This window comes from Sphaerodactylus townsendi, linkage group LG01 (assembly GCF_021028975.2).
Source record: "Sphaerodactylus townsendi isolate TG3544 linkage group LG01, MPM_Stown_v2.3, whole genome shotgun sequence".
NCBI lineage: Eukaryota > Metazoa > Chordata > Lepidosauria > Squamata > Sphaerodactylidae > Sphaerodactylus > Sphaerodactylus townsendi.
The window spans coordinates 64012607-64028702 of NC_059425.1; the positions used below are offsets into that span (position 1 = coordinate 64012607).

Consider the following 16096-nt stretch of genomic DNA (forward strand, 5'->3'; position numbering starts at 1 on the left):
CTGTATTGCAGCTCTTCTATTGGCATGCTACCAAATTTGAATACTAAATGTAAGTTGCAAATATGTCACGTTAAAATAAATATCCTTATGATGTCTGTATCATCTTGACCAGACCTCAGACAGTGACATCTTTTAGCTTGTTGATAATTACCCCACTGTTACTTCATACCACAGTTCCCTGTGATCATTCTCCCTGTATTATGTATCCATACAGCTTTGTTCCCTTCCTCAGCACAGGTAACATAAAAGTTGACCTTCTTTGCCTTTACCTTCCATTTGCAGTCTCCTGTTTCGGGCCACAGGGTCATCCAACAGAACGTTTCATGTGTGCACACAGCCGTTAGTTGTAGCCAGGAAGCATAGTGCACTGTAATTCAAATTCATGTTCCCCTGCAGACTGATCTGTCACAATACAGACAAAATAAGTGGGAACAAAGTTCATTAGGTGGGTGTCTGCCAGACCAGTTTTGAAATTAAAGGAGATATTTTCATTCCCATTTCAGAGGCCAGGCAGTTGGAGGAGGGGGAGTAGCTTCTGCACACTCTTTGCTAAGTTCCTTAATAAATTAAACTCTGCAGGAGGTAGGGGTGAGGAGAAACACTCCTGGCTAGCTTGGGATAAAGCTTTCTTTTCATTCTGGCCACTTAATGACTTGGCAGCTGTTAGGCTGCCGTAAGTGGAGGTGGCAAAGAAAAGAAAAAGGTAGCAACCAATACAGGAGAAGTCATTGTGATAACTGAATTCATATTTCATCGTGCAGGCAAGTAAAGAAGTTACTTGCCTCAAATGTATCCTTCTCCTTTGTCATTTAAGCACAAGTCTGATATTTCATATTTGCATATTGCATATTTGTCACAGTTTAGGAGACAATTGTCCTGCCAAAACACCATATATTCCTGTATTTATTGTCTTATAGCCCAAACTGGAGAGGGGGAGTGCATCTAGGAAGCAATGCGAAACTGCATCAATGTGTTTGCCCACCTTGCTTGCATAAGTGGCATCTACGCCAGTTGGGAGAATGTGGGCAGGCACCAGTCAGCACCACAGCACCCAACCCAGAAGAGGCTGCCTCTCCCAAAACTGCATTGGCATAATGGAGGATGCCAGCATGATTGAGGGCAGACAAGGGGCATTCTCAGGGATCAAGCCAACTATAGTTGTCTTCCACTAAACTTCCTGCCCGGAAACCTAGTCTAAGATCCCTCTCTTGAAATGGTACAGAAAGGATTGTACAGAAAGGCAGGGTATACATTTAATAGATAATCAGCTGAAAATAAAACACCAGAACTGTGCCAATATGTAAAAAATCATCTACTTTTAAAAAGTGCATCTCACTAGTCACAGCTGGACTTTAGAAGCAGGGACTAGAAAATAGCCTTTCTGTGACTCTTTTAATGTGCTTAAGCTCCATATTGTATACTAGCGTGGCCCGGCCACGCTTTGCTGTGGCTTATTGTGGTGAAATGGGAAAGGAACAGTAGCAGCAAATCAATTGCAGAGGCCAGCAGTACGTGCTCATGGTCATAACCAGATGCTAACCAGATGCTGGACCCACTCCCTCCCATCCCTTGCATGCCACCCCTCACTCTCTGTCCCCTCCCTCAGGTCTCTTCCCTTGCATGCCTCCCCTTCCGTCCCTTCCTCCTCTCTCCGCTGAATGTGTATGAGAGTAGGTGCATTGTGTGGTAGCAGTGGGTGAAGCACAGAGAGTGAAAGGTACCTGCGTGTAAGGAAAGGAAATTTTCTGTTATGCTTCTTAATCCACTTACAAGAATTAATGGGCAAATATTTAACCTAAGTCTTCAGCTCTCTTATCCCCTCTGGCTCCATCAGCCTGTTCATAGTAATGCCAGTAAAATTATTTACATAGATTCATACAGCTGAACTTGAACAGGGTCTGTAGGCCAAATATGGTTATTGGGGGATCTATCGTCTTTCAAAATGGGGCCTAGACCACACAGCCTCCCCTAATAAAAGCCCAATGGAAAAACTTAGCCTCTTAATCCTGCTTTTGGGGGGAAAGACAAGCAAGGGGCAGCAGGGGAACATTATTGCAAAGTGTATTCCAAAGCATCAACATGACCATTAAAAAGACCCTGTTTGGTTGGTGACAACCTAGAAAACTAAAGTGGGACATCTGGGGCATGCCCCTGGCTCAATGGCAGAGCATAGAATCACACAGCTAGAGGAAGCCATGCAGCCCATCTAATCTAACCACTTATTCAAGGCAGGATCAGAGTTGAGTAGGACTGGCAAGTGTTTGTCCAGCTGCTGCTGAGACTATTTTTTTTACTGGAAAATTTCTTTCTGGTACCTTTCTGCCTGTAATTTAAATACATTATTGCAAGCCCTATCCCCTGTTGTCAAGAGGAACAGCTCCCTGCCCTCCTCAAAGTGACAGCCTTGTAAATACTTAAAGACAGCAGTCACGTCCTCTCTCAAATTCCTTTTCTCCAGATGAAACATCCCCCAAGTTCCTCAGCCCTTCCTCCCAGGGCTTGGTCTCCAGACCCCTGAGCATCCTCATTGCTGTCCTCTGTACCCACTATCACCCTCTACAGTAACCTATGACACATTTGCCACAGCTACATTTCTGCTTCTCAGCTTGCTTACATGTAGAAACAAGGGTTAATGATTAAATGGGATACCCTTTAAGTAAGTTTGGGTAAACTTTCCAGTTTGGGAAAACATTAGACAGTACCTAAATTCGATAGGAGACAGAGAAACCATCTTAGCTCCCAAAATTTCAAGGATTTTATGAAATTGCAGCAGTTATTTCTTGCTATAAAATCCTTATGAAACCTGCAATGTATCCATTCGGATGAAATGCCATTGATAACTACTCTTTGAGTGTGGTTCTTCAACCAGTTCTCTATCCACCTAACTATCCTATAATCCTCTCCACAGCCCTCTAGTTTACCAAACAGAACATCATGGGGAAGCCTATCAAAAATATTTATTGAAATCCAGCTAAACATCCTCAACAGCATTCCCCTGATCCAGTTAGCTCATCACTTGATCCAAGAAGGAAAACAAGGTTGGTCTGACAGGACCAGTTGGGTCAAATCTATGCTGATTTTCTTGGATCACCAAGTTGTTCTTCGGAGGCTCACAGATTGATCCCTTTAAAATCTGCTTTAGACTGACTGGTCTGTAGTTTCCTGAGTCATCTCTCCTCCCTTTAAAAAAATGAAATGGCACGTAGAAGATCCCAGGTTCAATCCCTAGCATCTCCAGCTGAGAGGATCAGGGGGTAGGTGATGTGAAATACCTTTACCTGGAGAGCCACTGCAAGTCTCCGTAGACAATACTGACCTTGATGGATCAAGGGTCTGATTCAGTGTACAGCAGTTTCGTGTGTTCACTGGCAGATATGACAAGTCAAACCTCTGACTTGGGATGTGTATTCATCTTTACATATACAAACCTCAGTTTCTATCTTAGGAGAAAAACAGGTTGGTTCTTATCACTTTCAAAATGTAGGACCAGACATGCACAAAAGAACATTAGGAAGACCCAATGCGTACAATCATTATTTTATTTATTTATTTTTATTCTTAAATTATAGCATCCTCTCACCTTACATAGCAGTGCTCAGGGCAGTTAACAATTTGAAATAAACTAAATACACAGATTAAAAATTAAATGAAAATAATACGATAGCACTAAAAAGCAACATCAGACATAGGGCATAATGTGGGAAGGTGTAACCTGAATTGGAGGGATCTGTCTCGTTTTAGGTTGGGGAATTAGCAGGGACAGACTTTGCATTGCATTTGGAGAAGTTTTAACAATTTTTTTGATTGAATAATAAACATTACACATTACACATGTGATCTAGCAAAAATACACACACACAGTTTCAAGAAGCCAAGGATTTAGACAGGGGTTAAGGAAAGGTTTGAAAAAGCAAAAGTTGTTGCAGGGAGGGTGATTTTACTTAATTCAGAAGAGGAAGGTCCAAGGAGGCAGAATCTAATGCTTACACTGGATGCGGAGAAAGACTTCGGGCACACAGTGTAACTGAACCAAAAGTAATCCACAGAACACATGGCAAGGGACCTTTGTTTGGGCAGGCCAGATACAGGAAATTGTGACCCTCTGTCAATGCTAAGAGAGGCAATCTTCCTATACAAAACTGAGTTCCAGGAGAGAATAATATAGTGGAAAACTGGCTTAGATGAGTCGGAGTCGGGGATAGTCCTGTTTTTGATTATATTTTAGGTAGAGCTGATGAATTTACAACTCAGGGCATTCCGATTCAGATTTGATGCTCCTCTGGTAGTTGGACAGGAAGGGTGGGATAGGATCAGCTAAGGAAGAAAGGCCTCAGGAAAACTGATTGTGTTAAGGCTGATTAGTATTTGTATATCTTTTGTGTATCTTTTCTAGGACTGGGGTTTTGTTATACAGATGACAATGGTCGAAGCTGCAGGAAAGGTGTTGCTAGCGGCTGTGTATATTGATTGGGAGTGGGAAAGTATGTTCAGACAAAGCCCCTCTCTTGGTATCAAAATCCAGAATTAAGATTTGGCATCCATCTTAGTTTGAACTGACTATGAGACTAATAGACAATATTCACTGTCTTGCCACGGGCTTGCCTGCCAACAAGGGGGCCCCAAGTAGTACCAAATAGTCAAACAGTTAATCAAACAGACTAAACAGTTTTAGATTAAGACAGATTACTTGTGGAGATGTACCAAATAGAAAAGCAATCAGACACATTTTTTGGCCAGCTGTAGGCCCCTTCTGCTGCATTCCTTCGTGAAGATTAGAAAGTAATCCTTTGTGTAGGCAGTCAAAAGGCATCTGGATTAAATTCACACACTTCCCAAGAGATGACGGCTTACATGCTGGCAGGAAGAAAGCTGGCCCAGGACCCCAGCACAGGAGCTGCATGAATTACAGCTGGCATTCAAGGGTTTTGCATTCTATGTTGACAGACATGATATCATGTTCTGTAATGGTTAGGAGACATACACCACAAGGATATGGGTGAATAAAGAGAATTAATAATATCATTGGAGAGAGAAAATCAGTACTGTTATTGCAAGAATGAGAAAGTATAATGATTGGAAGCTGTTTTTGAAATTAACGTGATTAAAAATAATGTATAATGCTTTAGGAGACTGCTTTCAGATTGTGTGCCTTTAAATTTATTCATTGTCCTAGTTTTACAGAACAGCTGCATTTGGGTTGAACCCCTGCCTAGCGAGCCATCCTGTTCCTTGCAGCTGTTACAGACACATGACTGCTGAACAATTTCAGGGTCTGATGAAGACCATGCAGACTATATAGTGGGTTTGAGGTAGTTAGATCAGCTGATGTAAATAGTTTAAACAGCATTGAAATGTAGGATATTCTTCATTAAAAAGATCAAATGCCATGATAAAAGTACATACAAACACAAGAATTAGGTTAAAGTAGCTAATTATCCAAGGAAATCAATGTGTGCGGTTGTGTGCAAATAGGAAATTGAACTAGTATAGACAAAAAGTAAGCAGGCAAAAATCACTATAAATTGCTTTTAAAATAATAAAATATAGACCAAAAGGCAGTTTCTGTACCACAGCCATATCTGAACTCAAGTTTAAAAGACATACATCCACGAATGCCTGGAGTTCCCTAGACACCACTCTGCAAGACTTCCCCCAAAAGGGATTATTAGATATTGGTCTATAATTGTTAGATCCATATTATTTAAAGATGGCTCTTAAAAGAGGTCTGACTTTGGCTTAGTTCTATTATAGCCTACTTCTAGTTCTATTATAGCCTACTTGTAATGTACAGGCTTCCCTCCCTTCAGGCCTCACACTCTGGCAGATATTGCACTCTATGAGGGGTACAGGAGCAGGTGGCTGGCCTCTTATCACCAAGTATCCTGGCAACATCCTCAGGATAAATTAATTGAAAGATATATACGGAAACTTGACAAGCTGAAACCTCAGCAATATTCACTGTAGCAATTAATGTGGAGCCCAAGGGGAAAGGGATGTGGGCAACTTTATTTGTAACGTGCTTAGCAACCTGGCCACAATCACTTGTAGAGGATTCCACTATTTGTTACCGTTTCCCCAAAAATATGACCTACCCCAAAAATAAGCTCTAGCATGATTTTTCAGGATTTTTGGAGGATGCTTGAAATATAAGCCCCACTCCAAAAATAAGTCCTAGTTACAGATTCCCCGGCACAGCTGATCTGGTCATCGGGGGGGGGGGGCACAAAATCATGGGAAAAAATAAGACATCCCCTGAAAATAAGTCCTAACGCATCTTTTGGAGCAAAAATTAATATAAGACCATGTCTTATTTTTAGGGAAACACGGGTAACAACCACCAGACTGTAAAAGTTTTCACCATTCTAAGTCAGTTTGTTCTGAATCGATATTATGGTGGCTAAATAGTATGATTTCTTCACTGTCATCACTACTACAGAACAGGCTTTCCAATGAGCTCTACCCAGAATTCAGCTGGATTCAGCCTGAGTTTTCTACCCCTGTGTCTAGTTATCATTCCTGGTGCTTCAGTTCAGCTGTGAACCAAGAGTCCAAATGTGTGTGTGCTGAAGAGAGAGGATGCTCGAGAGCAATCACACCTCTGGTTCAACAGACCTCCCAGTTCCATAGATCCAATGGAATATCCAGTCACATCAGCATGAAAATCCCCAACAGCCATCCAGAAATCAGATCTCCTCCTCCTGCAGAGATACTGAGTCACTTTCGGTTGAAACTCTTTTGGGTAATCAGCAGTAAAAGCAGAAGTCCTACTAAAAGAAGTGCACTAAATACTCACTAAAAGTCCAGAAACCAGCCTTGAAGAAGGTTACATTTTAGAACATGAGAGCCAACTAGAACCACAAGGAAGCTTGGCTTGCACTGGTGCTCCCTGCAACAGGGGAACTGACAAGACACTTACATTGCCTTTGAGCTCCTCTTCCGTTGAGGAAGTAAATATGTGATCTTTGTCAAAGTGGAATAGAAAGCAGGCCAGAGGCATTTAGAGTTGTGGGTCAGTGAAGGTGTTATATTTTCAGTACAACCCAATTCAGACAAAAACTACTTTAACACACGTGCTTAAAAATGCCTTCATAGTGCCAGTGTCTTGATCACGAAACCACTGAGATTTTCTATTACTGGCTTGCCTACAAATATTCCCAATTAAACTTCAGCACTAGGAGTACTCTTTGCATACACACTATCCCTTCTTCCCATGAACTGCTGAGAAACAGAATAGGTGGCATGATTAGACAGCTCAGATGCTGATAGTACTGGAATGACTACTATATAACACCAGCCCTTTCTTCAGGATGAAATGGAAGTTCTAATTTCTATCTTATAAACCACTGCTCTTGTTAGAGAGCCAACATAATGTAGTGGTTAAGAGCAGCAGATCTCCAATCTAGTAAGCCAACTTTGTTTCCCTGCTCCATACATGAAGCCTATTGGGTGACCTTGGGCCAAGGACGTAGGTAAGGGTGGGTTCTCAGGTTCAAAACCCCCATTACATGTCCGAAGCTCCACCCCCCATTCTCTTCAAACTCTCTCAGTCCCACCTACATCACAAGGTGTTTGCTGTGGGGAAGGGAAGGAAAGAAATTTGTAAGTCACTTTGAAAATGGTAGAAAAAAGGGTATAAATTCAAACTCAGACAGATCTAGTCTACACAGCAAGACAGAGGTCTAGTTCTCATACAGGGGGTAAAGTTTGTCTAGGCACTCTACTTTAGACAGCAGGTGAGAACTCAGACAATTGCAGGCTACCAAAAAGAATATTTCCATGTTAGAGGGAAAGGTTTTGGACTTCCTGACATATTAATTTTCCATATGCATGGACAAGGGTGGGGATTGACAACTGAAGAAAAAAAACTCAAGCAAACAGATAACACAACTCTAAATCTTGAGCTGGTACTAGACCCACTTAGTGGGCTGGCTCACTCAGGACCACAGGCTGAGTACCATGGGCTAAGTCTCAAGGGCCTGGAGGCCTTTTGGCTCTTGCCCTTCAGCCTGTGCAAGAAGCCCACGTCCCTGCTCCATGCTCAGGATGGACAGAAAAAAGCAACAGCCTATTCATAACGGTTCACAACCATATCACCTTACTTTAGGTTGCCAACCAATCTCCCAGGGATACCTGGAGATCTCCTGGAATTACAAATGATCTCCCAAGGACAGAGATCTGTTTCCCTGGAGAAAATGGCTATTTTGCGGCATTATACCCTAAGGAAAGTCCCTTCCCTCCCTAGGTTCCACACCAAAATCTCCAGGAATTTCCCAACCCAGAGTTGGCAACCCTACCATACTCACAAACTGAAAGTGCTATAACCCAAACCTGGGTTAAGGTATCTTGGCAGCAGGCTCTGTAATTCCAGGTTTATAAAAGCTAACAATTGACTTCCACTGACATCAAGTCTGAATCACGATCCTGGTCTGATATAATTGGACTGTTTCACAATGTTTCCATTTTTTGAGTAGAACAGTTGGCTTGACTTCAGTACTTGGTGCTCAACCAGTACCTTGAGTAAAACTTGCAGAGCCACAAATAATTCTGTAAATCCTTAACTAGTGGTTTTTATGCCCTCTTTCCTTCAAGCTCAACTGAACAGCATATATGTGTCTCTCTGAAGTTTATCCTGAGATCCAGTGAAGTGTAGTGGTCAAGAGCAGGTGCACTCTAATTTGGAGAACTGGGTTTGATTCCCTGCTCTGCCACTTTAGCTGTGGAGGCCTATCTCCACTCCAACACATGCCAAGCTGGGTGACCTTGGGCTAGTCACACTCTCTCAGCCCCACCCAGATTGTTTGTTGTGAGGGCGGAAGGGAAAGGAGTTTTTAAGCCCCTTTGAGTCTCCTTACAGGACAGATAGGGGGGATATAAATCCAAACTCTTCTTCATCATCCTTTCAACCACTCTGGGAAGCAGGGTCAGATGAGAGAGTAACTACCCCACTGTCACCCAGAAAGCTTCATGGTAGAGTGGGGATTTGAATCTGGTTCCCCCAAATTCTCACTTGACACTTAACCACTACCCTACACTGGCTCCTAAATTATTACTACTACTTTATTGTTATACTACTATTCTCCAAAGCATTTTACAACATTCCCCTCTTCTCCATTTTATCTACACAACAACCCTGGGAGTAGTGGGGTACCTTTACAACGTGGCACCCAGGTCCTGCCCAGGGGACTGCCGCCCCCCCCCCCAGCTGAACTCCCCCCACCCTCCTTAAAAAAACCCTACAAACTTTTCCTCCATCTGAACAGCACCGAGACTGGCAACACATTGGGGGCAGAGACAGGGCCAAGGAGGATGCGCTGACCTGGCCTGCAGGAGGGGAGAGGGAGGAGGCAGGTCGCCAAAATGAGCCCTCCATGTGACCCAGGTGAATGGTGCCTGAGTCGTATGCCCCGTTTTTCCCCTAGATATACCTTTGCCTAGGAGATAGATTGGACCAAAAATGAGTGACTGCCCCAAGATCATCCAGAAAGCTTCCATGACAGAGTAGGGACTTGAATTTGGGTCTCCCAGATCATCTAACCACTACACAAAGTCCATGAAAGTTTTTTTTAGAAATTTGACACATTACCTGTTCTCTCCCATTACTTCAATGCTGCAGAGAAAGAAAGTAGGCTATTTTTTTTATTTTGTAACTACAACAGATCCAAGGATGCAGAATATTCCATTCTGAGAATGTATATTTTCATTAACCTTTTGTGGGAAAGAATCTGAGCTCCTGGGTGCATAATTGGTGCTCACCTATACCTGTGCAATTCTACATCAGCTTCAATAACACAATATTGCCAAAGTTTTATAAAGTGTTACATTAAAAAAAGACTATCACAGAGATATATCTGAATCAAGTGTCTTATTGCAATGTGATTTCTTAATTTAAGTGTGGATTCCACATAGGTTTTGGAAAAATTTACACCTACTTCATAATTTAAAAACAGTCTAACATTTCACATATTTGTGATACTCTTGGCATTTAGAGTCGACGTTTGTTTTTCATATCCACAGAGATTAAAAATAATAAAAAATTACATCATTTATTGCTTGTCAACTGAACTTCCCTGTGTGTGAGGCCCTTAAAGTAGTGACCAGAAAATTAACAAATGCAAGCCATACTTAAAAGTTTTCAGATAACTACTTTCTTGAACTAATTCCTCAAGTTTTGGCAGATGCTTACGGGCCATCCCCCCCCCCTCCCCCCTTTTTTTTAAAGAAAGAGAAATGCTCCTGCCTACTCTAGTAATTTGTGATTCTAGCAGAACATTAGACTGTATTCTCCAGACTACATTTTTTAGCTATTCCTATGTTTTGTTTTTACGTAGAATATGTTGCCTTTGGGATTAATGAAGTATATGGCAGACACCCAAGGCTGGTTAAAAGTCAGGCAGCATAATTTCAAAAAACAAGACAGGTGTTGCGTTTTGAGAGCCATTTTGGCTACAGTGATCTAAGCTCGGAGCATTTCGTCAAATCTCTCAACAAAGGCAAACAAACCCAAAGTAGCTTCTCGGAGAACTTTTTGTTCAATATGCCTATGCTACAATTTTTGTGAAGACTGTAACAGCAAATAGACTTGTGTGGAAACTTTGTAAAATTAACACTGCAACTAAGCTGCTCTTGAATATTCTTATCACAGCTACTCCTGAGAGAGAAGTCTGGGAAAATTAAACTTTCAGGGGAATCTTTTTTTCTGAATCAGGGGAATGGCGCCATCTTGTGTCAATCCATGACACTGAAACACACGTCTAGGTTTCTCCAGTGAACCTTTCCTTGGAATAAGAAGGGTGGTGGTCTTCTTCTACTGTTGAATTTCACTGTCCAGTGACTATTACCTCACAAAAAGGGTCTTCTCCCACAGCTGTGGTGGTGTTTCCCATGGCACCATAGCTCAGCACGCCCAATTGCAACAGATCTGACCTTTCAGAAGAACTGGGAACCAGAACATGAGGGAGATATATCTGAAATGACAAATATTAACATTAAATCATGAAATACAAGGAGACACTGTATAATTGTTTCAAAATATCTCCTCAAATAACATCCCTTCCTTCCTTTATCATGCATTCTTTGCCTTTAAATGCATCCAACTTCCAGGAAAGCCACCTAATAAGAACATGAGAAAGAGCCTGCTGGATCAGACCAGAGTCCATCTAGTCCAGAACTCTGCTACTCGCAGTGGCCCACCAGATGCCTTTGGGAGCTCACATGCAGGATGTGAAAGCAATGGCCTTCTGCTGCTGCTGCTGCTCCTGAGCACCTGGTCTGCTAAAGCATTTGCAGTCTCAGATCAAGGAGGATCAAGACTGGAAACCATAGATCGACTTCTCCATAAATCTGTCCAGGTCCCTTTTCAAGCTATCCAGGTTAGTGGCCATCACCACCTCCTGTGGCAGCATATTCCAAACACCAATCACACGTTACGTGCAGAAATGTTTCCTTTTATTAGTCCTAATTATTCCCCCCAGCATTTTCAGTGTATGACCCCTGGTTCTAGTATTGTGAGAAAGAGAGAAAAATTTCTCTCTGTCAACATTTTCTATCCCATGCATAATTTTATAGACTTCAATCATATCTCCCCTCAGACGTCTCCTCTCCAAACTGAACAGTCCCAAACGCTGCAGCCTCTCCTCATAAGGAAGGTGCTCCAGTCCCTCAATCATCTTCATTGCCCTTCTCTGCACTAATAATCCAGACTGCATACAAAATTAAATGTGTTTCAAGCTCAAAAGCAAATAACTTTTAACTGCTGTGATTACTGTCAAGTAAAATAACATTTCAGGTCCTTGAAGGCTCAAAAACCGTATTTAAAGCATTAGCTGCTGCCAAATTGGATCACTTAACATATTATTTAGTTAAGTAAAGATTCTAAATGTATCTTGTGGAATCTGAATATTAGCTGTATTTTGCCAGCAGACAAGTACTTCACGTTAGGTGGCCGGAAAGTCAGCTACTGCAAGAATTCCGTTACTAATACAGGACTTGCTAATGCATGTTAACCCTCTGCTGGCAAGAAACTGTTTCATAGAAAGGATGTTAAATATTCTTTTTGATAAATGCTTACAGAAACCTTTCCAGTTACTATTTCCGTCTCGCTTCCTTTTTCAGCAACAGAGTCTTCTAGCTACAGATATTAAATGGGGAAATGATCAACCAACAAAGTAAAATTCAAAAATATCTGAAGACTTATATAAATAGCAATATTTAGAATATACAACTCTCAATTACAGTCTTCCAGGACTCCCAAACCTCCCACTTCAGTTTTATATTATATTTTCTCAGTCAAATGTTTAATTAATTAATACAAGGGGCTTCCTCCCTCTTTGAAGGCATTGTTTAAATACTTTTAAATACTTGGAACTGAGCTTAGGGTCAATTTAGACAATTCACCAAACTGTTGTTTATAAATCATAACTGAGATCCTTAACTGCTGCTTGAACTTCCAAATGTACAATTAACAAACTTCACAACTTGTTTGCTTTTGTCTCCCATCATCTTAGCACTCAGCTTCATAAATGCCCCATTAGGTGACAGTGCAACAGCTGTATCTATTGTCTGATTGCACATTCAGTTTAAATTCTACTGTGTAAATCTAATTTTCCAGCCAGTCACAAACCTCAATCCTGCCTGGCCAGAGAGCTCAGACCAACTTACATAGGTCCTCCTTCCTCATTTTATTCCTTGTAAGGTAGAAAAGGCTGAAAGTAGGTAACAGGCTTTGCTTCCATCTTCCAGGCCCTAGTCCAACACACTAACCACTACATCACACCCGCTCTCTAGTTAAGCTTCCCTGAGTGTGGTCTGAACTGAGCCATCATAGTCAGAACTTGGCCAATCCCAACACTAATGTAAAGCAGAAAATCTGACTTAGAATAAAGTACAGATATAATGAAATGCAGGCTTCCAAATATAACCAGGGTAAATTTACCTTGTAATTGAGGGGGCTCAGGTATTTCAGGCAGGCATAACAAGTGGAAACTATGCAAAAAACAATTGCTACACTGACAACCAGGAATGTAAACACAGTTGTGGGTGCTCTAAAACCTAAGAAAAATACAGAAAAGATCTGTAAATAAAATAAAAACAGAAGATTTGGTTTTCAAGTGAGTGGGAATTATACCAATTACAAAATGCACAGAGGAACGCAGATGACAGACACACAAACTTTAAAGAGTATTAAGTCTGGAGAGAGGGGTACTACACTCAGAAGACTTTAAACTTCAGCCATAATTTTGCTCTGTGGTCCTGTTACTGAAATTTACTGTAATTTAGAGATATCCACACAAATGTCACACTGCTCAGTGAATGTGTAGGTGTGTGTATGAAGTGCCGTCAAGTTACAGCCAACTTATGGTGATCCCGGGATGAGACTTTCAAGACAAGTGAGAAGCACAGGGGATTTCTCTGTAGACATTTCCTTAGTTGCCCCCTTCCAAGTACCAACACTGTTTGGCTTCTGAGATTGGACTACAGCATGCCATCTTCCCTGCTGTCACTCTACTAAATGAAATGTTTTTACCCTCCTCAGTGTGTTCTCTCATCAGACCAACCATTACTTACCTAATCTCAAAAAAGAGAAGAAATGCAACCAAAACAGGCAGAGAATTGGAGCTGCATTGGCCTGAGTCACAGCTGCAAAGTGCATCTTCCTCTCTAGTTTAGCAGGGAGGTACGCAAAGTACAGATTGTGGCGGTCAACTGTATGCTTCATCAGCATATAAATTAATCCTGAAAACAATATCCAAATTGTTAAAGCTTTTGTCAGTTACATTCATATTTGCCCCCATTTCCTAGCTCAAAAACAAACCCACCAAGATCTAGTTTTGTTTTTAGTTTTTAAGTTCAGCCCAAGCCCAGGGATCAAAACTGTTCAGGCATTCTGCACTAGCAAAGAACTACAACATGCGTAAGACACAAAGTATGATCCTGTTTCACATTTCTGCCACTGACTCGGATTAAAGGGTAAACACTCTGGTATTGTACAGTGTCCTCATGCTGACGGCCTCCTGGAAGACCTGTAACATCAGAGGTCTGAGCAGGCTGTGCAGCGGGCAGCATACCATCCTTTCCCATCTGAGTAAATAACCATTTCAAAAACTGGAACTGGGTCAGTCATTTTCCTTTACTGTCTCTCTTCTCTGGCACCAAGGTTAACAGCATCTGGTTCCACGTTACGCTGTGTCAATTCAGCTCTCTTCCACCAGCCACCTTTTCAGGCTAGATGTTGCCTAAAAAGTGGCTCATCTCTGCTGGCTTACACTCATCTGGGTTTTGACCCCAATCTACCCCTCCTAGTCCTAGTGGCCCACCTTACTTACCAGCAGTAGTCAATGTCAGGAGCCAGGTTTGGCCCACTGGATGAGTATTTTGCCACACTGTTCCTAGCAGTAGGGGGCCTGGGCACTCTGGTCTTGTCAGTTCTCTGCAACCTTGTGGAAATCCAGTCTGGCCCACCCTTGGTCCCCTATAGTCACTTGGGCTCAACAGGTCCTGGCATCACATACAGTTTTGGCCAGTTACTTCTACTCTGTTCCCGGTATGGCAAGATAAAATATGAGAACTATTTTTGTGTGCTCTCTTCCTTCATTTAACACATATGAGGCAGCACATTTTTTTCTTATACGACATTGCTCCTGCAAAAGTTCACTTTTTGATTATTATTTTTGCAATGACAAGTATGTTCGCTAGTGAATCAGTTCTATTCCTATAAACAGTCTGTTCATGTGGTTGCTTCAGAATTTCATACAAGTTTCAACATTTATTATTTTACAAATAGTAAACAACTATACCGTTGGTAGTGTGAAGAAAAGGGTTATCTACCTATTTGAATTCATACACAGGAAAAAAAAGAAAACAATATGCCTCACTGTGACCATTCTTTTCTGATAACCAATGCATTAGATCAACAAATATGTAATTCTAGAAGTATATTTGTAACCATCCTCTGATAAATTGGACTATCTCTGGAAAGCAAAATATCACCAGAAAAAGCATATCCACTTAGCAGTTCTACTCAAGATCCAATATGGAAATTGAGTTAAGTCTAATAACTATTCGGCAACTTTAAATAAAAAAAATAAAAAGAAGAACAATAATATAACTGAAACCCCGATCAGATAGCTTTCCCGAAGTCCAGCAGCTACTGTACGGAGTTCTTTAAAACATTATGTTTGAGAAGGCATGAAAAGCTATATTTAGAAGCACACACAGTGTGTTTACTATTTAAGAGGATCTGTTAGAATGTACCTGTTTTCTAAGTATCACTGTTAAGATGAAATCACTCTTTAGATAGAAACCTGCAGATTTGCATATGAAAGCTTCTCAACATTCCTTCCAATAACCTTCATTATTTGTACTCCTTTTAAGTACCAAAACAGCTTTTGTTATCCAGCATTTGATTATCCCGAAATGGCCAACTTTTACTGGATTGTTTTAATGGTTTTTTTAAATTATTAATGATTCATTTGTAAGGTAACTTGAGCAGGACTCTAGAGAGGTGGCAAAACAATCACCTGCATAAATAAATACTGTACTTATTTCCACATGTGAAAGTGTCGTAAGCAAGACAGGTGTGTGTCACTGATGAACAGGATCAGAAATTGTTGGCTTGGCTGTGGAATATATACATTCGAGTGTATGCATGTGCATTACAGTAGGAACTTGAGTGTCACTACCTTATATTCCAGTCTTTATCTGCAGCATACTTATCAAAAACATTGGCCACCACTGCTCTAAGGCCAGAACACTATGGATAGTACCATTTATACTCAGACAACCTTGCATTTTTATTCCTTTCACCCTTATGCTGCAGATCATTCATTCTACCATGTTTTTTCTTGTGAGAACAACACTCTCCATTTCTACCATGAAATTTTTTCTCTTGGCTGCCTTAAATCAATAATCTAGTAACAAAAATACTGAATTTGGTTGATTGCCAATGTTGCATTAATGTTTAGTTGTTAACATTAATTTTCTACATTTAATACAACACTGAAAGTGACATTGTTCTCCCATTGTAAGTCATGCCCCTCTCCTGCCTTCAAAAACAGGCAACCACCAGGCACATGAAAATATAATACATACCATATGAGCT

At 41.2% G+C, this 16096-nt stretch overlaps 1 protein-coding gene across 3 annotated transcripts in view; it reads right to left on the reverse strand.

Annotated features, from left to right (window-relative positions):
- Positions 1 to 3521: 3521 nt before the first annotated feature.
- TMEM63A (transmembrane protein 63A) overlaps positions 3522 to 16096 on the reverse strand; it is a 46929-nt gene continuing 34354 nt past the window's right edge. For all 3 annotated transcript variants that reach the window (XM_048506334.1, XM_048506415.1, XM_048506492.1), the window contains 5 exons: positions 13564 to 13731; positions 12932 to 13047; positions 12068 to 12127; positions 10839 to 10964; positions 3522 to 4959 (listed from right to left, as the gene is read on the reverse strand). In XM_048506334.1, the coding sequence (XP_048362291.1) occupies positions 4933 to 4959; positions 10839 to 10964; positions 12068 to 12127; positions 12932 to 13047; positions 13564 to 13731 (497 nt within the window). In that variant the 3' untranslated portion in view covers positions 3522 to 4932. The remainder of the gene's footprint in view (positions 4960 to 10838; positions 10965 to 12067; positions 12128 to 12931; positions 13048 to 13563; positions 13732 to 16096) is intronic.